The sequence below is a fragment of the Mobula hypostoma genome, chromosome 21 (assembly GCF_963921235.1).
Source record: "Mobula hypostoma chromosome 21, sMobHyp1.1, whole genome shotgun sequence".
NCBI classification, from domain to species: Eukaryota; Metazoa; Chordata; class Chondrichthyes; order Myliobatiformes; family Myliobatidae; genus Mobula; species Mobula hypostoma.
Window position 1 is genome coordinate 11,621,303 of NC_086117.1, and position 24,092 is coordinate 11,645,394.

Genomic DNA, 24,092 nt, shown 5'->3' on the forward strand with positions numbered 1-24,092 from the left:
TACATCAGGATAACTGATTTCCATAACTATGGGGTATTTTTGCAGCTCATATTGGGACCATTGTCATATTTCTGCTCCCCGAGCGCATCCTCTCACCCTACCTCATCCCGTTGTATAAACCCTTCCACCTATTTCTTGCCCCTCAAGATGAACAGCCTCTCCTCGATCTTTTACCCAAGGCAGCGATACGGTGGCGCGATACGAGCTGGCTTACCTTGTAGGTCTCCCAGTTGCGGAAGAAGTTGACCGAGCCATCTAAGCGCCTTTGAATGACGGTCCAGCCGCCGGGGTCGTGGGCTTGGTCACACCAGACCTGCATGAGACGGTTTTTGTTCTCGGGTTTCAGCAAGTATATTCCACTGGTTTTGCTGCCAGCCTCTGCTGCATCCATGCAATCCTTCCACGGTCCTGGAGAACAAGGATCACAAGGCACACATTAAATTTTTACAGAGATAATAGAGCATTTGCCACTTGCTAGTGCAGTCCGTACTCGCAGTGCCCAATAGGAGCAGACTTAGGCCATTCAGCCCATTAAATCTTCTCTATTGTTCGATCGTGGCTGATTCATTATCCCTCAGCCCCATTCTCCTGCCTTCCTCCCGTATTCTCTGATACCCTTTACTAATCATGAACCTGTCAACCTCTGCTTTAACTATGGACCACAAGGAGCCTTGAGATATGTTTGCTTACAGGTAACTTCAAAGCAAGAAACCTGAAAGAACCCAATTAAAGAAACAAAAAAAAAATAAAAGACCAACACCCAATGCGCAAGAGAGAGAAAAAAATACTAATCATTTAAACTATTTAAGTGAACAACAATATTCCAAACCAAATTGAGTCATTCTCCTGCCTTCTCCCTGTAATCCTTACTCAGGGTTGTATATTGCATACATACTTCGATAATAAATGTACTTTGAATGTTTGAATCAAGAAGCTATCAGCCTCCACATTAAATACACCCAATGACTTGGCCTCCACAGCTGTCTGTGGTAATGAATTCCACAGATTCACCACTCTCTAGCTAAAGAAATTCCTCATCATCGTTGCTGTAATTTCCTACAGTCCCATTTTAATTATGTTCTCCTAATGGTCACTTTGCCAATTTGATCACACACAGATTACAACCCTTGTTGAGAATATATTCTGATGATTCTCCTGTAGCCAGAGCAGTCTGACACATGGTGTAGATAGGGTACAGTACAGCAGTAGGCCCTTCAGTCCAACTCATCCGTACTGACCAAATTGTCCGCCTGAGCTTGGCCCTTTTACCCCAATTCCTTCCTATCCATTTACCGATCTAAATGTCTTTTAAACATTGTAATTGTACCAGTCTCTACCATACGTCTTCTGGTAGCCCATTCCATATACACACCACCTCCGTGTGGGATAAAAACCTTGCCCCTCAGGTCCCATTTAAATTTTTCCCTTCTCACAATGTCCTCTAGTTTCAGAGACACAAGAAATTCTGCAGGTATTGGAACACGCATGCATAATGCTGGTGGGAACTCAACTGGTCAGGAAACATCTCTATGGAAGGAAATGAACAGTTTATGATTCAGGCCGAGACCCTTCATCAGGATTGAACTTCATCAAGAAGTCCATTTATTCCTCTCCATAGATCACTTCATCTCCCCCACCCACCTTTCCCCTTGACCAGATTTTACCTATTACCTGTCAGCTTGTACTCCTTCCCGACCCCCACCTTCTTATTCTGGCCTTCCTTTCTCATTCTAATAAGAATATATGATATAGGAGCAGAATTAGGCCACTTGGCCCATCGAGTCTACCCTGCCATTTCAGCATGGCTGATCCAATTTTCCTCTCAGCCTCAATCTCCTGCCTTCTCCCTCTATCTCTTCCTGTCCTGACCAATCAAAAATCTATCAACTTCTGCCTTAAATATATATATTAGGACTTGGCCTCCACAGCTGTCTGTGCAAAGAATTCCACAGATTCACCACTCTCTGACTGAAGAAATTCCTCTTCATCTCCGTTCTAAAAGGACACCCCACTATTCTGAGACTCTGTCTTCTGGTCTTAGACACTCCCATCACAGGAAACCTTCTCTCCACATCCACTCTATCAAGGCCTTTCACCATTCAATAGGTTTCAATTAGGTCACCCCTCATTCTTCTGAATTCTAGTGAATACAGGTCCAGAGCCCTGAAAAACACTCTTTATATGACAAATCATTCAATCTTGGAATCATTTATGAGAGCCTCCTTTGAACCCTCTCCAGTTTCAGCACATCCTTTCTTAGATAATGGGCCCAGAACTGCCCACAATACTACAGGTGAGGCCTCACCAGTGCTTTATAAAGTATCAACATTGCATCCCTGCTTTTATATTCTGGTCCTCTTGAATTGAATGTGAACATTGCATTTGCCTTTATCACCACAGATTCAACCTGCAAATTAACCTTTAGGGAATCTTGCACAGGGACTTCCAAGCCCCTTTGCACCCCAATTTTTAGTATTTCCTCTCCATTTAGAAAATAGTCAACCCTTTCATTTCTGTAGCCTTTCTACATCCTCAAACCTACCTGCCCCTCCACCTGTCTTTGTACCATTTGCAAACTTTGCAACAAAGCCATCAATTCCATCATCCAAATCATCAACATATAATGTAAAAAGAATTGGTCCCAACACAGACCCCTGTGGAACACCACTAGTCACTGGCAGCCAACCAGAAAAGGCTCCCTTTATTCCCACTCTTTGCCTCCTGCCAATCAATTACTGCTTTATCCATGCTAGAATCTTTCCTGTAATACCATGGACTTGTTAAGCAGCCTCATGTGTGGCAGCTTGTCAAAGGCCTTCTGAAAATCCAAATGCACAACATCAACTAATTCTCCTTTGTCTATCTTGCTTGTTATTTCTTCAAAGAATTCCATCGGGTTTGTCAGGCAAGATTTTCCCTTGCTGACTGCTGTCCAAGTACCCCGAGTTCTCATTCTTAATAATGAACACCTACATCTTCCCAACCACAGAGGTAGACTATCTGATCTATAGTTTCCTTTCTTCTGCCTGTCTCCCTTCTTGAAGAGTGGAGTGATATTTGCAATTTTCCAGTCTTCCAGAATCTAGTGATTCTTGAAAAATCATGACTGGTGCCTCCACAATCTCCTCGGCCACCTCTTTCAGAACCCTAAGGTGCATTGTACATCATCTGGTCCAGGTGACTTATTTACCTTCAGACCTTTCAGTTTCCCAAGAACCTTCTCTCTAGTTATGGTAACTTCACACACTTCATGACCGCTGATACCTGGAACTTCCACCATACTGCTAGTATCTTTCACAGTGAAGACTGACGCAAAATACTTATTCCGTTTGTCGCCATTTCATTGTCCCCCATTACTACCTCTCCAGCATCATTTTCTAGTGGTCCGATATCTACTCTCACCTCTCTTTTATACTTTATGTATCTGAAGAAATTTTTGGTATTCTCTTTAATATTATTGGCTAACTTACTTTTGTATTCCATCTTTACCTTAATGATTTTCAGTTGCCTTCTGTTGATTTTTAAAATCTTTCCAATTCTCTAAGTTCCCACTAATTTTGCTCTGGTCACTTTCCTCAGTCACTTACACTCCAGGGGAAAAAGACCCAGCCTGTCCAGTCACTCCTTATAACTCACATCCTCCAGTCCAGGTAGTAGCTTTGTGAATGTTACGTCGGGTGATTCAAATCTTACTTTGCCACTAGAACTTGTCTGTGTTGCTTAGTGAACTGAGTTGCAGGGAAGGAGCTTCACTCAGAATTCAGGGGGATCATGCCAGTGAGTTAGCCCCAGTTCCCCTTTCTATAACTCCTCCCTCTTGGTAGCAGGCTCACAAATCAAGATTTTCTTTCCTGAATAGTCTAAATCAAGAGATGCAAATTTAGCAGAGCTAACAGTGCGTAGTTGTAGTGCTAGCTCTCCTGCAACGCAGACTGAGGCAGTTCCAGTATCACAGTAATTGACTTCATGGTCACTTGTTCCAGCCCACAGCCTTGCAGTAGGGAAACTGTCTTTCTGTGGCCAAGCAGAGTAGCAGGAACGTTGCTCACTGACCTCAACTGTTGAATAGATTCAAATGTTTTTGGGCTCCATTCCTGATTCTTGGCATCCAGACAGCTCTTGCACCCTTGATTAAAAGTATCAGACATTAAGCTTCATGGAGGCAGTTAATATATAGTTAATAAGTTTGCAGGGCACCAGAGTTCATGAGATGTTCATTCATTGTTGTGAACTTCCATCCTCTGTCTGTCTCGCTCTGTCTCTCTTTCTCTCTGACTGTCTCTTTATGTCTGTTTCTGTCTTTGTCTCTGTCTCTCTCTTCCTCTCTCTGTCTGCCAGTCTACCTGCCTGCCTTTCACTCTCTGTTTTGGTACATCTGTGTCTCCCTCTCTCTCTCTCTGTCTGCCTCTGTGTCTTTATGTATGTCTCTGTTTCTGTCTGTTTCTTTCTCTCTCAGACTCCATTAGTCTGTCTTCGTCTGCCTCTCTCTCTCTCTCTCTCTCTCTCTCTCTCCTCTTCCTCTCTCTCTCTCTCTCTCTCTCTCTCTCCCTCCCTCCCTCCCTCCCTCCCTCTCTCTCCCTCTCCAATACACATCAAAGTTGCTGGTGAACGCAGCAGGCCAGGCAGCATCTCTAGGAAGAGGTACAGTCAACGTTTCGGGCCGAGACCCTTCGTCAGGACTAACTGAAAGAAGAGCTAGTAAGAGATTTGAAAGTGGGAGTGGGAGGGGGAGATCCAAAATGATAGGAGGAGGGGGAGGGATGGAGCCAAGAGCTGGACAGGTGATTGGCAAAAGGGGATATGAGAGGATCATGGGACAGGAGGCCTAGGGAGAGAGTCAAGGGGGAGGGGGGAAGCCCAGAGGATGGGCAAGGGGTATAGTCAGAGGGAGAAAGAGAGAGAGAGAAAGAATGTGTGTATAAAAATAAATAACGGATGGGGTACGAGGGGGAGGTGGGGCATTAGCGGAAGTTAGAGAAGTCAATGTTCATGCCATCAGGTTGGAGGCTACCTAGATGGAATATAAGGAATATAAGGTCCCTCTCTCTGCTTGTCTTGCTCTCTATGCCTGTGTGTTTCTATCTCTGTCTGTCTCAGACTCTGTCGGTCTGTCTTTGTCTGCCTCTGTCAGCCTCTCTCACTCCCTCTCTCTTTCTCGCTCTCTGTATCTGTGTGTCTCTCTCAGTCTTTGTCAGTCTATCTGTCATGGTCTGCTTGCCTCTGTCTCTCACTCATCTTTTTTCCCCACCACCAAATGTCGGCCGGTATGTCCTCGGTGGAAAGTGTGGGTTTCAAATCCTGTTGAAACCACGCTGGCCCTGACGAGATAAGTCGAGTCGAAGGCTGGATGTGCCACATGGGCAGCTTTGCATTAGTCCCCTGGGGCTGCTTGAAATTGCTCCCACTTTCTGGTAGACAGAGTGGCTTTCAGTTCAAAGTACTGTACTAAGTTTTCATACTGCAGAACTTCTATTTTGTAGAAAAGGTATTCTCTTGCCAGTTAAACCTACATGATTCAACACTCGTAAATCTAATGAGGCCGAGCAGCCAGGCTCGCTGTGGGGAAATGGGAAGACGGGCAGATATTCTGGGACCATTTTAACCAGGGAGCATAGACTTCCATAAGATCAAATCGCTGAAGGGTGACTGTTGGGAAAACAAATTTCCATCAGACCATAATCTATTGGAGCAGAATTTGACCACCGAGTCTGCTCCTCCATTCAGACAGGGTGTTTTCCTTCCTCAACCCCATTCTGCTACCTGCACCCGATAACCCTCAACACCCCCTCCACCCCCCACCCCACTAATCGAAAGCCTATCAGTCTCTGCCTTAGCAGACATCCCACCTCTCCCGGAAGTTCCGGGAGTCTCCCACATATTAATAGTGGCTCCCTGATGCCCGCAAATTATATACAATATCACAGAAATCAATTTTTTTGAGAGCGAGTGAGAGAAAAGCAAGAGAGAGTGCGAGAGTGGCCACGAGAGAGAGTGTGAGCGCGCGAGAGAGAGCGAGAGCAAGCAAGCGAGGGAGAGAGAGAGAGCGAGATAGAGCGAGTGAAACAGAAAGCAAGCGAGAGCACTTGAGAGCGCGCGCCATGGCAGAGTGATCCAAAAAAAAAAGTACGTCACCCCAGACTACACTAAAGTGTACCCCTGCCTAATAGGGGTCAAAATAATGACAGTGTTGCTCGCTGCACTGTTTGCAACAGTGACTTTTCTATTGCCCATGGTGGGTTAAGACCGTAAAAGACATGTTGAGGTGAGTTTAACAGGTGTCATTCGTTCATTAGCATAGCTAACGTTATTTAAACTAGCTGGCCAGCTGCTAAGGAGCTACTCTATTGCAGACATCCCACCTCTCCAGGAAGTCTCCCGCAAATTGATGGTGCTACCTCCCTGAAATGAGTTTTTGCAGGGTGGGATGTCTGCCTTAAATACACCCTGTCATTTGTCCTCCACAGCTAACCCTGGCAACCAGCTCCACAGATACACCACCCTCGGACTGAAGAGATTAATCTCAGTTTTAAAGAGATGTCCCTTTATTCTGAGGCTGTGTCCTCAAACCCTAGGTTCTCTTACTATTGGAAATATCCGCTCCATGTCTACTCTGTCCAAGCCTTTCAGTATCCAGTAGATTTCAATGGCATCCCCTTCATCCTTCTGAACTCCATCAAGTACAGGGTCAGAGCAATCAAACTCCTCTTTCAATAAGTCTTTCATTCCCGAGATAATCTTGGTGAACCTCCTCTGCATATCTTTCCTTTGATGCAGAGCCAAACATTGCACATAATGTTCTAAACGCACTCTGACAAATGCACTTATTTTCATTAATTAAAAATTAAACCTAGGAATCATAAGTACAAAAACATCAATAATCCCTCTGGTCTCAGCCCAGTACATGATGGGCTGAGTGGTCTTTCCACCATTTGTAGTATCTATATGAGGTACTGCCTCAAAAAGACAGCACCTATCATCAAAGATCCCCACCATGCTATCTCCTCACAGCTCCCAACCAGCAGGAGGTGCAGAAGCCTGAAGTCTGGAGCACCTGGAGGAAATCTACTTAGTCACGGGGAGAAGGTACAAACTCGTTACAGACAGCAGTGGAAATTGAACCCGGGTCGCCAATGCTGTAATAGCGTTACGCTAACCGCTACACTATTGTGTCATAACTTCTATCTGCGGAATACCATTTATGTTGATGTACACTCAAGAACAGTGGTGAAGTGATTTGCAGCACCTTCAGGTATTAATGACATGCAAGGATGCACTAGACTGCGAGTAGCTAAGAAACATGCGCTATTTAGAATAATCCCACACATATTATCATCCTTTGATTCCTCTCCATGTATAACATGCGTTCAAAGCATCTCAGAACAGCAGCTGGAAATGCTGCTACTTTTACTGATTTAATCAGGATTGTAATAGCGGGTCTGCTGCAATATAATTCAAGTCAGCTGTCGATCCCGACTAAATACCAGTGAACAGTTTCCCTAGGAATGCGGCAACAATTTCCTTCCCTAATCTCAGCTCTTACAATAGCACCAGATGGCTTTCAGAATTTTATTTTTTACAAAAGTCTATTCTGGTTTCCAAACGCAAATGATTGGTGTCTGCTCTTGTCAAGTCCTCGTCGCTCCAGTTGTGAGATTCCATAGAGTGTGGTCTCAGGGTGCCAGAATCTGCTCCTCTTACTGCCCAGCTGTTCTGTGGTAAACAATCACTCTGCCAAACGCTCGGAAATTCTCCTTCGCAGCATAGTTATTTTAAAGTGAAAGATGTTATAGGGGCTTTGAATGAGCAAAATGTTTGATAGGGTGGATGTGGTCAACACAAAATCAAATACAATTACAGAGGCTGGTGAACGCAGCAGGCCAGGCAGCATCTCTAGGAAGAGGTACCGTTGATGTTTCGGGCCGAGACCCTTCGTCAGGACTAACTGAAGGAAGGGCTAGTAAGAAATTTCCTCCCACTTTCAAATCTCTTACTAGCCCTTCCTTCAGTTAGTCCTGATGAAGGGTCTCGGCCCGAAACGTCGACTGTACCTCTTCCTAGAAATGCTGCCTGGCCTGCTGCATTCACCAGCAGCTTTGATGTGTATTGCTTGAATTTCCAGCATCTGCAGAATTCCTCGTGTTTACAATTACAGAGGCTATTTAATTTCCCCTCAGCCATCATTTTAACATTCATTTGTGAATAATGATCTTCACACTGTTCCGCCGCTTAGCCACAAGTCTAAGACCAGAGGGGACAGCTTCAGAGTGTCCTTTTAAGATGGGGATAATTTCTTTAGCCAGAAAGTGGTGGAACCGTGGAATTTATTGCCAAAGTTGGATGTGGAGGCAAAGTCATTGGGTATATACAAGGCAGAGGATGATAGATTCTTGATTAATCAGGGCATGAAGGGATATGGGGAAAAGACAGGAGACTGGGGCAGAGAAGGAAAATGGATCAGCCACGACAAAATGGCGGAGCAGACTCGATGGGCCAAATGGCCTAAATCTGATCCTATAAGTTATGGATTTACGAAATAGTTAATTTCTGAATCATTTCTCAATAAAACCCAAAACAGGATAATCAAGGACACGACCCACCCAGCCAACACACTTTTTGTCCCTCTTCCCTCCCGGAGAAGGTTCAGGAGCTTGAAGACTCGTATGGCCAGATTTGGGAACAGCTTCTTTCCAACTGTGATGAGACTGCTGAACGGATCCTGACCCCGATCTGGGCCGTACCCTCCAAATATCCGGACCTGCCTCTTGGGTTTTTTTGCATTACCTTACTTCCCATTTCTCTATTTTCTATTTATGATTTATAATTTAAAATTTTAATATTTACTAATTTTAGCTATTTTTAATATTTTTAATATTTAGTATTTGTACTCCAGGGAGTGGGAAGCGCAGAATCAAATATCGCTGTGATGATTGTACGTTCTAGTACCAATTGTTTGGCGACAATAAAGTATAAAGTATAAAACAAGTTAGCATTTATAAAATGGCACAAATGAGATGCTGAAGGAAATAAATGTCAAGCAGCACTAGTGGACGGAAATGGAGAGTCGACGTTTTGGTCCAGGTGAAGTTCAAAGTAATTTTATGATCAAAGTAGATATTTGTTACTAATTGCTACCCTGAGATTCATTTTCCTGCAGGCGTTTACGGGGAAAATAAATAAACACAATAGAATTTATATAAAAAACTATGTATAAACAAAGACTGACTGACAATCAGTGTGCAGCCGAAGACCTGTAACTGTATGTAGTGAATAATACAGATGACATAGGCATACTGCAGGTAGCAGACAGATAAATTTCAACATATATCTGCATTTATGTACACGTTTGTGGCCACTTTATTAGGTGCATCTGTATACCTCGTTAATTCAAATTTCTAATCAGCCAATCATGTGACCGCAACTCAATGCAGACATAGTCAAAAAATTCATTTGTTGTTAAGATCGAACATCAGACTGGGGAAGAAATGCAATCTGGCAGACTTTGACTGTGGAATGGTTGCTGGTGCCAGATGGGGTGGTTTGAATATCTCAGAAGCTGCTGATTTCCTGGGATTTTCATGCACTATAATCTCTAGACTAGAGTTTACAGAGATTGGTGTGAGAAGCAAAAAGCATCCAGCGAACGGCAGTCCTGTGGGTGAAAAGGACTTGTTAATGAGAGCAGTCAGAGAAGAATGGCTGGACTGGTTGAGCTGACAGGCAGATTACAGTAGCTCAAAGGACAGGCAGCACTGTAGCGTAGTGGTTAGCACAACACTTTACAGTACCACAACTCAGGATCAATTCCCACCACTACCTTAAGGACTCTGTACATTCTTCGTGACCACATGTGTTTCCTCTGGGTGGTCTGATTTCCTCCCAGGTCCAAAGACGTACTGGTTGGTAGGTTAATTGTCATAGTAAATTGTCCCGTGATTAGGCTCAGACTAAGTGGAGGGAATTGCTGGGCAGCATGGCTCAAAGGGCTGGAAGGACCTCTTCTGTGCTGTATCTCAATAAATAACTAGATAGCCAGACGCCATAATAGTGGCGTGCAGAAGTGCATCTCTGAACACACAACATCTTTTACCTTGAACACCAGAAAATCGGCAGATGCTGGAAATCCAAGCACAACACACACAAAATGCTGGAGGAACTCAGCAGGCCAGGTGGCATCTATAGAAAAGAGAAAATAGTCGATGTTTTGGGCCTGATGAAGGGTCTCAGCCTGAAGCATTAACTATTTACTCTTTTCCATAAATGCTGGCTGGCCTGCTGAGTTCCTTCAGCATTTGTGTGTTCCTTGTTTTACCTTGAAGTAGATGGGCTACAACAGCAGAAGACCAGGTTCTACTCCTGCAGCTAATTAAGTGGCCACTGCGTGCATGTAGGTATCTATTGTTTACACTGAAATATGTATTTGCAAATCCAAGACCAATGTTAAAAGGCATTTAAACCTTTTGACATGAGGGTTTCAGTTGTTCCCAGTACAGTTCTGCACAAATCGGTCTGCCTATCTACTGAAAGTCTGACACCCTCCCCCATGAAAAGCACCAATCTCCAGCTATTATGCCTCCATGTGCCAGGGTTATTCTTGGCCTGTTTCCAAATTGTACCTTCTCACAGTCCCAAAACAAAGCCAAGAACACTTTCATGTGCAGTGCTCTGGGTATTACAAAGGAAAACCAGGGCAGTTTAGTTGGATATTAAAGATCAGTCTGCAGAGGTACCTCATATTCCCAGTGCTAACACAACAAGAGAACAAGCGCCTACTGTGTCAAGAACTATCCTCACAACTGCTCTTCTTGAGCAGGTGTAAAAACATTTAATCTGGCTTTGTGGGAGGATATCTCAAATCTTTGCTCCTGCATTTAGAAACAGTGTTTTACTGCTGGGTTAGAACATAAAAATACAATGAGACAGAATATATGTCCCATCAATCCCACTCTCCTGTTTAGAAGTAATCACGGGTAATGCTGCATCTCCTGTCCTCTTCCTTGTCCAATCCCTTGATTCCATTTGCGTTCAAAACTCTACCAATCCCAGTTATCAATACCATTCCTGAGGAGACTGAGGTCCTTTAACATCTGCCAGACGACGCTGAGGATGTTCTGTGAGTCTGTGGTGGCCAGTGCGATCATGTTTGCTGTTGTGTGCTGGGGCAGCAGACACCAACAGAGTCACAAACTCATTCGTAAGGCCAGTGATGTTGTGGGGATGGAACTGGACTCTGACGGTGGTGTCTGAAAAGAGGATGCTGTCTAAGTTGCATGCCATCTTGGACAATGTCTCCCATCCACTACATAATGTACTGGTTGGGCACAGGAGTACATTCAGCCAGAGACTCATTCCACCGAGATGCAACACAGAGCGTCATAGGAAGTCATTCCTGCCTGTGGCCATCAAACTTTACAACTCCTCCCTTGGAGGGTCAGACACCCTGAGCCAATAGGCTGGTCCTGGACTTATTTCATAATTTACTGGCATAATTTACATATTACTATTTAACTATTTATGGTTTTACTACTATTTATTATTTATGGTGCAACTGTAACGAAAACCAATTTCCCCCGGGATCAATAAAGTATGACTATGACTATGACATTCCCACTCCAGGGCTACATGGTTTCATAATTGTTCAAAAGATTCAAAATTGTTTAAGGTCCTTCCCATACTCACGTGTAAAGGAGAACAAATTAATTGTTACTCTGGATCTCACAAAGCACAAAATAACTGATCACATTTACAAGGGGTGTTCACACAAGAAAGCAGAATCCATCAGCAGGGACCTGCACCATCCAGACCATATTCTCTGCTCAGTACTACCGTCGGGCAGGAGGCACAGAAGCCTTAGATCCCACACCACCAGGTTCAGGAACCGTTATTACCCTTCAACCATCAGGCTCCTGAACCAGTGTGGATAACTTCCCTCTCCTCAACACTGAAAAGATTCCACAACCTACAGACTCACTCTCAAGTACTTTACAACTCATTTTCTCAGTATTATTTATTTGTTTGTTTGCTTATTTATTTGCACAAGTTTTCTTCTTTTGCATGTTGGTTGTTTGTCAGTCTTTATTTATGTATAGTTTTCAATAAATTCTATTTATTTATTTACCTGTAAACACCTGCAAGAAAATGAATCTCAGGGTAGAATATAGTGACATAAACACTTTCATAATAAATTTACTTTGACTTTTGACTTTGAGAGAAGCATTAGGTGATTTATTAAGGTCTTAATTGGTGGTTTATATTTTGTGCTGAGTAGGCCCTGACTTGGCGAAATGATTTAAAAAAAGTGGCTCGAAGGGGGAAGGCCTCCAAATTAAAGAGTCCCTGGCCTGGGATGGCCTCTAGTTCTCTCACATGGCCACTTTAAGCTTGGGAATTGTGGCTCTGCAGGTGACGTGGTTCTCCTCACTGCTGTCAGTGAGCATCAGCATCTGTTGGTGTGTTGTGTGTTCCAGTTGCCAAGTGGAGCTAATCCTTTGTGTGACATTGGTGGCAACGTGCCAGATTTCTACAGATGTGCAATAAGGAGCATTCTGACTGGTTGCAGCACTGTCTGCACGGAGGGGCCACTGCACAGTGTAGGAAAATGCTGCAGGAAGTTGTAAACTCAGCCGGCTCCATCATGGGCACGAGCCTCCAAACCACTGAGGACATCTTCAAAAGGTAATGCTTCAAGAAGGCCCTCTCCTCATTAGTGTCATCAGGGAAGAGGCACAGGAGCCTGAAGACACACACTCAATGTTTAGGAACAGCTTCTTCACCCCCACTGTTAGATTTCTGAATGGATAATGAACCAATGAAGATAACCTCATTATCTTTGCTTTCTTTTTGCACTACGTATTATATTTTTATATATATGTAACCGTGGGCATGTGGCCAAGTGGTTAAGGCATTGGACTAGCAATCTGAAGGTCGTGAGTTCGATCCCCAGCCAAGGCAGTGTGTTGTGTCCTTGAGCAAGGCACTTAACCACACAGTGCTCTGCAACGACACTGGTGCCAAGCTGTATTGGCCTTTGCCCTTCCTTTGCACAACATTGGTGTTGTGGAGAGGGGAGACTTGTAGCATGAGCAACTGCTGGTCTTCCATACAACCTTGCCCAGGCCTGTGCCCTGGAGAGTGAAGACTTTCCAGGTGCAGATCCCTGGTCTCGCAAGACTAACGGATGCCTTTAAATATGTAACCAGGTGACCGCTGAATATAATTTTTTTACTGTTAAAGTGCACTTATGTATTGGTAATGCTAAAATAGCTGCCTGTGCCTTTAAGAGAAAACAGTGATGTCATTTTGCACGGGTGGAGTAGAATAAAGAGTTGCCATGTTTTAGAAAGGACGATGTTTGAATGCTTTTCCCAGGTTTGGTGAGGAAAGATTTTCGCAAGTAGAATTGAATGATGCTGGAATAGCGTGATTGCAAAGTTCCTTAATCAGCCTAATAGCGTGACTGAGGAGAACTCATTTCAAGGTCTAGCCTATATGTGTTTGGAAGTTAAGCACGTGTCTGCCAAATAATTGCCACTTCCGTATTGGTTTTGTGTATTTTGTTTCAGTTATTTTCATACTGCATATGCAACAAGAGTGCGGTCCGAAGTTAAACTGAGATTGTAATAGCGGGAACTGTTTTTCCTAAAATTCATTTTGTTGTTTTTATATTTATACCTCTTTCTGCAATAAAACATCTAAAACAGGTAAAGGAATTTAAGAACCGAAAAAGTATTTGTTGTCCTGCGTGTGTATTTGTCCCCAGGCTACATATCTTTCTTATTGTAATTTATAGTATTTTTGTGTGTTGCACTGTACTGCTGCTACAAAACAACAAATTTCACAACATATGTCAGTGAAAATAATCCTGATTCTGAGGGGATTGTGACCTTTCTTGAACTGAAAGTTCTCAGCCAATCAGTTGAAGGAGGTTTGGTGACATCATTATGTCCATGCGGAGCATGGGAATATTTTGGAACTAGTGAGCAGGACGTGCTCAAAGGGAAGACTCATCAGAAGTGAATGGAATGGAAGAAAGTGGTTTGCCTGCATGTTGGCATGGTACCGTTCAGCAGGCACTATGAACATGCCTTCTATTGGACTCTGCGTGGTCATTTAAAGTGGAGGTCGATAGGATCATTGTTAAGCAAGGGCCTCAAAAGTTACGGGAGAAGGCAGGAGAATGAGGTTTAGAGGGATAATAAATCAACTATGACGAAATGGTAGAGCAGACTCAACGGGCCAAATGGACGAATTCTGCTCCTAAGTATTATGTTCTTATGGTCTTTATACCAGGATGTTGAAGCTTTGTGGTTGAAAGTCGAAGGTCAATGCAAGTGAACTCATGTGGAGAAGGGAGGAAGTTAGTTATTTCAGTCGAAATGCTGCAGGAAACCAGTCGTTGTCGTCCGCATCTCGGTGGGAGAGTAGTTTTCGCAGGAATCTGGCATTATTAAAAGTTTCCTTTTTGTTTTGGATTTCATGGGGTTTGGTTTTGATGGTGAGCAAGAGTGACCATGTCTGTGTGGATTGAAGATCCTGACACAACTTGTATTTGGTATAAATCAGACAAATGGCTTTGTTTAAATGTAATCGATTACTAAGACGGGAGTGATTTCAGTGTACCAAGTGCTGAATGTGTTCTGGCATCGCTCAACACTCAAGCATGCCCTTAGCCACCACATCCTTCATGTGAAATAGAACAACTGCTGGAATCTTTCTACCAATTCCCAGCAGACACGTAGCAGACAAGAAGTTATGATTTAAATATTAAAAACAAAACTCCATTATATGAGACGAAAGGGTAGTGTCATGGTTAGCTTAACACTTGGATTCAATTCCCACCACTGGCTGTAAGGCGGTTGTATGTCCTCTCCTCTGCATTCTGGTTTCTGAATGGACATTGAACCCATGAACACTACCTCTCTGCTTTTATTTCTATTTTTGCACTATTTATTTAACTATACTTATTGTAATTTACAGTTTTTCCATTATTATTCCATTGTACTGCTGCTGCAAAGACAGCAAATTTCACGATATATGCTGGTGATATTAAATATGATTCTGACTCTGTGATGTTTTCCAATGCAGAAAATCCAGGTCAATAACCCAGCATTAAGGGCACTCAATTACTACTAACAAGATGTTTCCTTGGGAAAAAACAGCATGTTGGGGCAAGGGTTACCATTTTCCGATTAGTAATTGCCAGCAATTCAATAGTTGCATAATCCTCTACCCTAGGGATTCACATCTCCCCAACTGCATAATAAGCAAGAAAGTCTACTTCTTTGTAATTACTCATACATTTTTTTTTATCATTTATAATGTTTGCTTGAATACAATCAGAGATATTAAGGAGCAAGAATGAATCATTCAGCCTTTTGAACTGTTTTACTATTCAGTAAGATCAGGAGTTCCATAGAACCACAGAAAACAACAGCACAGAAAACAGGCCATTTGGCCCTTCTAGTCTGGGCCGAAACATTATTCCGCTTGTCCCATTGTCCTGCATCCAGTCCATAACCCTCCAGACCTCTCCCATCCATGTACCTATCCTCACTTAAGAGTGAGCCTGCATTTACCACGCCAGATGGCAGCTCGTTCCACACTCCCACCACTCTCTGAGTGAAGAAATTCCCCCTAATGTTCCCCCTAAACCTTTCCCCTTTCACCCTAAAGCCATGTCCTCTCGTATTTATCTCTTCTAATCTAAGTGGAAAGAGCCTATTCACATTTACTCTATCTATACCCCTCATAATTTTGTAAACCTCTATCAAATCTCCCCTCATTCTTCTATACTCCAAGGAATAAAGTCCTAACCTGTTCAATCTTTCCCTGTAACTCAACTCCTGAAGACCCGGCAACATCCTAGTAAATCCTCTCTGCACCCTTTCAATTTTACTGATATCCTTCCTATAGTTAGGTGACCAGAACTGTACACAATACTCCAAATTTGGCCTCACCAATGTCTTATACACCCTCCCCTTAACATCCCAACTCCTATACTGAATACTTTTTCCAACTTTTTTTAATGCCGTGGACTCCTACCATTAACCAAGCGGTCAGTGACCCCAAGTTCTGAACCCCTGGCTAAGATGATAGTTGATTCTGAAGCCTCCTCGTCCAAGTGTTTCAGCTATCTATGTGCTTGGCAACACAGCTCTCTGGAATTCCAAATGTTTTCAACTCTCTTGAGAAAAGAAATTCCTTCTCTCAGTGCCGAAGGTTCAGCTCCTCATCCTGTACATGTGACAAATAAAGCTAATCTTTAAATGAGACTAAACTCCAAGCTCAAGACTTGTCCAGCTTTAATAAATGTTGCAACATGTCATTAAATGAATCTGTTCTGCGCTGTGTGACTAAGTATTGGTGCTTTCCCCCGGATCTCTGACAGATTCATAGTGGCAGTGTCAAATACTAGAGGACATAACTTTAAAGAGTGCTGGTCAGTGTTACTGTGGCATCAGCACTGGACTTCAAGGCAAACGGTCCCAAGTTCAAATCTGGCTGGCTGCTTGCACGCTTTCCATCTGTGCAGGGGTTGAGTGTGGAGCCTCATAAAAAATAGTCAAATGCCACGGAAAGTGAGGGGGGAAATTTAAAGGAAATAAACGGGCAAGTTTTTTTTACACCGAGTTGTGGGTCTCTGGAATATACAGCCAGGTTGAAAGTGGAAGCAGATATGACAGTGGCATATGGGAGGATCAGAATCAGATTAATGATCACCAACATATGTCGTGAAATTTGTTGTTTTACAGCAGGAGTACAGTGTAAGTTATGACACTTTTCCGTACACTGGTCATGGACTTCTGAGGCCGAGACAGTTGAACTGGCCCAGTGCGACGGTTTTTCCACTTTAAAAACACCCCAGCACAGGTTTCCTGTCATTGTCGGACATGATGGACAACTGCCACCACCACAGAACAATACATAAAATAAATTATAAATTATATTAAGAACCATAGAATATAGAATAGTACCGCACAGGAACAAGCTCTTTGGCTCAGGGCTGGGTGTATCTGCACGAACCCCTGCCCCGGCACTCCTTCTCTGCTATCTGTCCCACACCCCTCCCGCGGCACTCCACCCTCACCATTCACAATATCCTTTGCTCCCACCCAGATTTACAAACTCGCTCTCCGCTCCACATTGACAAATACAGTTCTGTGCAAAAGTCTTAGCCAGGCACCCTAGCTATGTATACTGCATGTGCCTGAGACTTCTGCACGGTACTGTACATGTGATTAATAAATCTAAGCTAATCCAATCTGATTTATTGTAATGTGGGCTAACTGTTGGGCACCAGCTATCACCCCGGCTTCACAGAGCAGGAACTTGACTGAGTAGCAAAGATGAACAAAGGTGACCGGAGGCCCATCTGTGTTACACAGACATTGATGGTCACATAAACGTGCCACCCAGAATGCAGACAACAAGCTTAACCGTATCTTTACCTGTACGCATGATGAATGTGAATAAGGCCATGACATAAGAGGAGAATTAGGCCACTCAGCCCATCAAGACTGCTCCACCATTCCATCATGGCTGATTTACTATCCCTCTCAACCCAATTCTCCTGCCTTCTCCTCGTAACTTTGACACCCTGACGGATCAAGAACCTATCAGCCTCCACTTTAAATGTACTCAATGACATAGCCTCTACAGCCTTCTGTGGAAACATCCTCTCCACATCCACTCTATCTAGGCCTTTCAATGTTTGACAGGTTTCAATGAGATCCCCCACCATCTCATTCCTCTAAACTCCAGTGAGTACAGGCCCAGAGACATCAAGCAATCTTCTGTTACATCTATGCCTACCATAAGCTCGACCAGGCATGTTGCCGTTCACTCACCGGATGGCATATTTGTGGTGGGCATGTGGGAGGGAAGGGGTGGCATGGTTGGCAGCAGGTTCAGTGCCAGTTGCCGCCTGTCCTGGGGGTTCTGATCTCGCTGGATTTCGTTGGTTGTGATGAGATTGGGTTTGCGTTTCTGGGGCGGAGGCTGCACCGGCCTGGCGACGGGCAGCAGCTGGCACCTGGCCTCCAGCTGTGCGATAAGGTGCGTCTGGTTATTTGCCAGCGAGGCCAAGTGTTGGTACTTATGCTCCAGGTCCCTGTAGCGGTTAGAGAGCAGCATCATCTCCGCCGTCTGGTTGAGAATCTTGTTCTCAAGCTGCGAGACCTCGAGGGCGTTATCCCGCTTGCGAATGATCTCGTGGAGCAGCTGCATGTAGAGCTGGGTGACTCTGGAGTTCATGTTTCTGCTCTCCTTGCGCAGGAGCTTCACCTCATTAACCACCCCTCCGTCCACCTCCACCAGCTGCTGCAGGTTTTCGATCTGCCTTTTCTGCTTCAGGAGTTCGTTGTTGATCACCTCCAGCTCTTGCTTATTGACCCGACTCTCCACTATGGGCTCGGGCTTCGAGTTCACACATATGGCCCCCGTGACCTTCTGCTGAGGCACGATGAAGGTGTACGAGCACTTGTTCTCCATGGAGACAGTGGCACGCTTGTGCCTGCTCGTGCGGAAGAACTGCTCATAGCTATCCTTGCTGGACTGAAGCTCCTCCACTTTGTCAATGCCAAATGCAAGCTCGACCAGGATCAGTAAGATGACAAGCACCAACTTCTTCATGGTGGTTCTGCAGACAAGTATCTCCTGTAAGGAAGACAGAGCAATAATGGCCATTAGCTCCGGCACTGGGGGAAAGAACGTGTTCAATTATAAAAGGAAAACTTTTCGTGAGATTAATCAGAATCAGGTTTATTATCACTAACATACAGTACTGTGCACCCTAGTTTTGTTGTGTGGTTTCAGCCGGTATGGCCTCCACAGAGCCCTGATCTCAACATCATCGAGGCGGTCTGGGATTACCTGGAGAGACAGAAGCAAGCGAGACAGCCAAAGTCTGCAGAAGAACTATGGCAACTGATGCTTGGAACAACCTACCAGCCAATTTTCTTATAAACCTGCATGACAGTGTACCTGAGAGAATTGATGCAGTTTTAAAGACAACGATTGGTCACACCAAATATTGAATTGATTTAGATTTTTTACTGTTTACTCCTCCTTATAGTAATTTTTTTCATCTTCGGAAACTTTTAATTTCAATACTTTTGAAAGCATTTTCACTTTACAGAACTTTTTACATGTGCCGAAGACTTTTGTCATAAACGTTGTTGTTTTTGCGGTAGCAGTACTGTGCATAAAATCATGAAACACTACAACACACAAGCAGGCCCTTCAGCCTATCTCATCCATGCCAAACTATTATTCTGCCTAGTTCCATCAACCTGCACCCAGACCATAGGCTCCAATCCCCTCCCATCCATGAACCTATACAAATTTCTCTTAAATGTTGAAATGAACCCACATACACCACTTCTGCTAGTAGCTTGTTCAACACTCTAACCACCCTAAGAGTGAAGAAGGAGTGAAGTATACACTGAAATTTAGAAGAGTGAGAGGGGATCTGATTGAAACATATAAGATTATTAAGGGATTGGACACGCTGGAGGCAGGAAGCATGTTCCCATTGATGGGTGAGTCCAGAACCAGAGGCCACAGTTTAGGAATAAGGGGTAGGCCATATAGAACGGAGCTGAGGAAAAACTTTTTCACCCAGAGTGTGGTGGATATGTGAAATGCTCTGCCCCAGAAGGCAGTGGAGGCCAAGTCTCTGGATGCTTTCAAGAAAGAGATGGATAGAGCTCTTAAAGATAGCGGAATCAAAGGTTATGGGGATAAGGCAGGAACGGGGTACTGATTGTGGATGATCAGCCATGATCACAGTGAATGGTGGTGCTGGCTCGAAGGGCTGAATGACCTACTCCTGCACCTATTGTCTATTGAAGTTTCCCCTCATGTTCCCTTTAAACAGGTCACCTTTCAACCCTTAGTCCAGGACCTCTAGTTGTAGTCTCACCCAACCTCAGTAGAAAAGGCCTGCTTACATTTACCTTATCTATATAAAAATTAATTTTTGTTTATCTCTATACATATTGTGCAATACATTAAAAATTAAATAAGTTACTCTAAAGTAGTGCAAAAAGAAAGCAAATTAGTGAGGTAGTTTACATCAGAATCAGGTTTAATATCATTGGCATATGTCGTGAAATTTGTTAACTTTGTGGCAGCAGTACAATGCAATACATGATAATATAGAAAAAACTGAATTACAGTAAGTATATATAATAATATATGTGTATATTAAATAATTAATTTAAAACAAGTAGTACAAGACGCAGAAAATAAGTTTTTAAAAAAGTGAGGTAGTGAAAAAAGATCTAGTGCTTTCCCAGTGTATATGATAAATAAACTCTTTTTGGGCTTCCAGCTGGGTATAGGTATCAGCTCTAGTCAACGTTTCGATGATAAACTCTGCTATCTGCATCAAGGATGATGCCTGGGCATGTTTAGCTTGTTGGTATTTATACCCCCATCATCTGTCTCTCCTGATTGGTCAGTCCTCATCCAATCAGGTTTCGGCTGTCCAATCAAATTCCATTTCTAACTTAGAGCGAGACCTTCATCTTTGTTAAAATCCTTTTCCGGAGACATCGGCGGTAGCAGAACATTGCATTAGCAATGGCCATAGGATTGACTTTGGCGACACAAAACTACTGTGCCATGCCAATGGCTTTTGGGACCTAAATCCTAAAGGGATTGGACAGGCTAGATGCAGGAAGATTGTTCCCGATGTTGGGGAAGTCCAGAACAAGGGGTCACAGTTTGAGAATAAAGGGGAAGCCTTTTAGGACCGAGATTAGGAAAAACTTCTTCACACAGAGAGTGGTGAATCTGTGGAATTCTCTGCCACAGGAAACAGTTGAGGCCAGTTCATTGGCTATATTTAAGAGGGAGTTAGATATGGCCCTTGTGGCTACGGGGATCAGGGGGTATGGAGGGAAGGCTGGGGCAGGGTTCTGAGTTGGATGATCAGCCATGATCATAATAAATGGCGGTGCAGGCTCGAAGGGCCGAATGGCCTACTCCTGCACCTATTTTCTATGTTTCTATGTTTCTATGGGACTGCCTGGTGAAGGAAGTCATTGAAATAAATCTGGAGGAAAAGAATGATTCTCCTCTCCCTGCCCCCTTCCCACTCTCAGTCCACAACAGACCCATATCAGAATCAACTTTATCATCACTCACATATATCATGAAATTTGTTTTTTTTTGCAGTAGTACAGTGTAATGCATAAAATTTCTACAGTACTGTACAAAAGTCTGAGGCACCTCAGCTATATGTATGTGCTAAGATTTTTGCACAGTACTGTATTGTATGCATTGCACTCTACTGCTGCTGCAAAACAACATATTTCATGATATACAGGTGTCCCCCACTTTACGAACGTTTGCTTTACGCCACTTCGCTTTTACGAAAGACCTACATTAGTACCTGTTTTCACTAACCGAAAGAGGATTTTCAATTTTACGAAAAAGACGCCCGGTTTAAACTTGTGTTTACCTGGAGAAAAACTATCATGTCCGTGAAGCCTTGTGCGGGCAGGTGTGCGTGCATGCGTGTACATGCACATGCGTGTGCGTGCACATGCGTGTACGTGCCGATTTTTTTTCCTACAAATCGGTTTTGGCTAAATCTTCCTGATTCTGTTAAGTGAAACTACACTATACATACATTAGTTCTACTTTATATAGGCTGTGTATTTATCATATCATTCCTGCTTTTACTATATGTTAGTGTTATTTTAGGTTTTATATGCTATTTGCTATGATTTGGTAGGTTATTTTTTGGGTCTGAGAAGGCCCAAAAATTTTTCCCATATAAATTAATGGTAATTGCTTCTTTGCTTTACGCCATTTCGGCTTACCAACAGTTTCATAGGAACGCTCTACCTTAGCGGGGGAAACCTGTATAATAAACCTGATTCAGATTCTAAAATCTTGAGATAACTTAAGAGATATCTTTATTTGGTAAAAATTCTTAATATATTTATAATCTCATTGTCTGCCAACCCGACAAATATCTCTTCATCTCAGTTTTAATTCCACACAGCAAACTGTCTGCTAATGTTAGCCAGACACAGGTGTGAACACCTCATTTTTATACACAAACATTTTCTGTTTATGTTGGAGTTAGTTATTGGTTTATGCTTGATGAAAATCTGTACTTTCACTGCTTCCAGTGCTCTTAGTTTATAGTCAGAGAAAAAAATGCAAAGTTCATTTCTCCTGGTGTGGACCAAACAGCTAGGGATCTGTGTCAAGCCAGGAACATGGTGCAAACCATCAGCTGTCAGTGTCTGTACCCATTCTGGGTCATTCTGCCTGAGGGTAAAAGGTCATTAACATCCGATTACCTACAGTCATCTGTTCGCACACTTGGTCCCAGTCATCCTCGGTTAGGCACAGAGACCTAATGGTTGCTGGGAATCGGAAACGGTTGAACAATACTTAATTACAGATTTGTGTAAACCGTGATATGCTTGCCGCTCGACCTTATTTATGATGGTTTCAAAGCACCCAGAACAGGACAGGACAGTCTCACAGCAAATGGGTGTGAACGGCTCCCTGGAAGCTGTCAGCTGTCAGCTGTCATTTACTGCCTGTACCGCCCCTTCGCAGAACCTTACCTCCATCACTTTGATTTTAACCAATATTAGCAAAACATAGGAAGAGTGCAGTTTTTAAATGTTTTATTTTTATTGGGATACAGCATGGAATAGACCCTTCCTGTCCTTTGAGCCACTCCACCCAGCAATCCCCTGATTCAATCCTAGCCTAATCACGGGACAATGTACAATGACTGATGAACCTAATTAACGGTACATCTTTGGAAGGTGGGATGAAACCAGAACGCCCGGGGAAACCGGCATAGTCACGAGGAGAACGTACAAACTCCTTACAGACAGCGGCAGGAATTGAACCCGGGTCACCTGTACTGTAAAGCGTTGTGCTAACCACCGCACTACCTACCGTGCTGCCTTGCGAGGAGCAGTTGCCATACCAAGCTTTGATGCTTTCAACGGCACCTCTCAACAATGATGTGGTAAGGTGAACAACTGGAGTGCCACGTGGGTGGCTAGAAGTATGGATATGTACAGACCATAATGGAAACGTATGTAAAGGATGGAAAGTTATTGAATGGTTTATTGTATATAATTTTAGTTTTGAATAAATTATATTTTGAAATTTTTTAAAAATCTGTAGAATTTGGTGAGGGCCATCAGGGACATGCTGAATTCCTTAGACACTTGGGGAAATCAGTATCAGATTTATCACTGACTTGACCTTTGTTTTATGGTAGCAGTACAGTGCAGTAGAGGTTCTGGTGAGCTTTACCCATGGCATCTAAGTGGATGGACGAGTAAAAGCTATTGATCAGATTTCAGATTCAGATTCGAATTTATGTATTACACGTACATCAAAACATACAGAGAGAGACACAGCCAACGTAAGCTAGGGATGTGCTGGGGGCAGCCCGCAAGTGTCTCCACACATTATGGTGCCAACCCAGCACACCCCCAAAGCTTGGCAGAACAACACAAAACACAACAAGCAACAAAAAAACAATAGCCAAAACAAGCTTCTTTCCTGCCTCCCTCCAACCCGCACACACAGAAAGACCTTTCGTCAGAACATTGACATGATTATGGTCTTATGAAGATTCAAAACGTAAGAGAATTTATGTCATGAAGTGTATTACATCAGCGAAATGGAATGGGAAAGTTAGCTTGTCATTTAAGTTATTCAAAGTTGAACATAAATTTATTATCAATTTACATGCATGTTACTATATACTACTCTGAAGTTAATTTTATTGTGAGCTTTCACAGTAGAACAAAGAAATACACTAGAATCAATAAAAAAAAACTACACACAAGCAAAGACTGACAAACAGCCAATGTACAAAAGAAGACAAAAGTGTGCCAATACAAAAAAAAACAAATAATAATAATAATAAATAAAGGCATCCGTTAGCCTTGCGAGACCGTCTTCACTCTCCAGGGCGCAGGCCTGGGCAAGGTTGTATGGAAGACCAGCAGTTGCCCATGTTGCAAGTATCCCCTCTCCACGTCGCCAATGTTGTCCAAGGCAAGGGCATTAGGACCCATACAGCTTGGCACTAGTGTCGT

The 24,092-nt window shown here is 43.4% G+C and overlaps 2 protein-coding genes across 5 annotated transcripts in view; one reads left to right on the forward strand and one right to left on the reverse strand.

Moving 5' to 3' along the window:
• The window catches only part of LOC134359788 (ras-specific guanine nucleotide-releasing factor RalGPS1-like), a 756,496-nt gene that overhangs the window by 359,265 nt on the left and 373,139 nt on the right, over positions 1-24,092 (forward strand). The window lies entirely within an intron of this gene.
• Positions 1-24,092, reverse strand: part of angptl2b (angiopoietin-like 2b) — a 56,588-nt gene that overhangs the window by 11,189 nt on the left and 21,307 nt on the right. The window contains exons 2-3 of the mRNA XM_063073426.1: positions 17,844-18,651; positions 215-408 (exon numbers count right to left, since the gene is read on the reverse strand). Of these exons, the coding sequence (XP_062929496.1) occupies positions 215-408; positions 17,844-18,627 (978 nt within the window). The 5' untranslated portion in view covers positions 18,628-18,651. The remainder of the gene's footprint in view (positions 1-214; positions 409-17,843; positions 18,652-24,092) is intronic.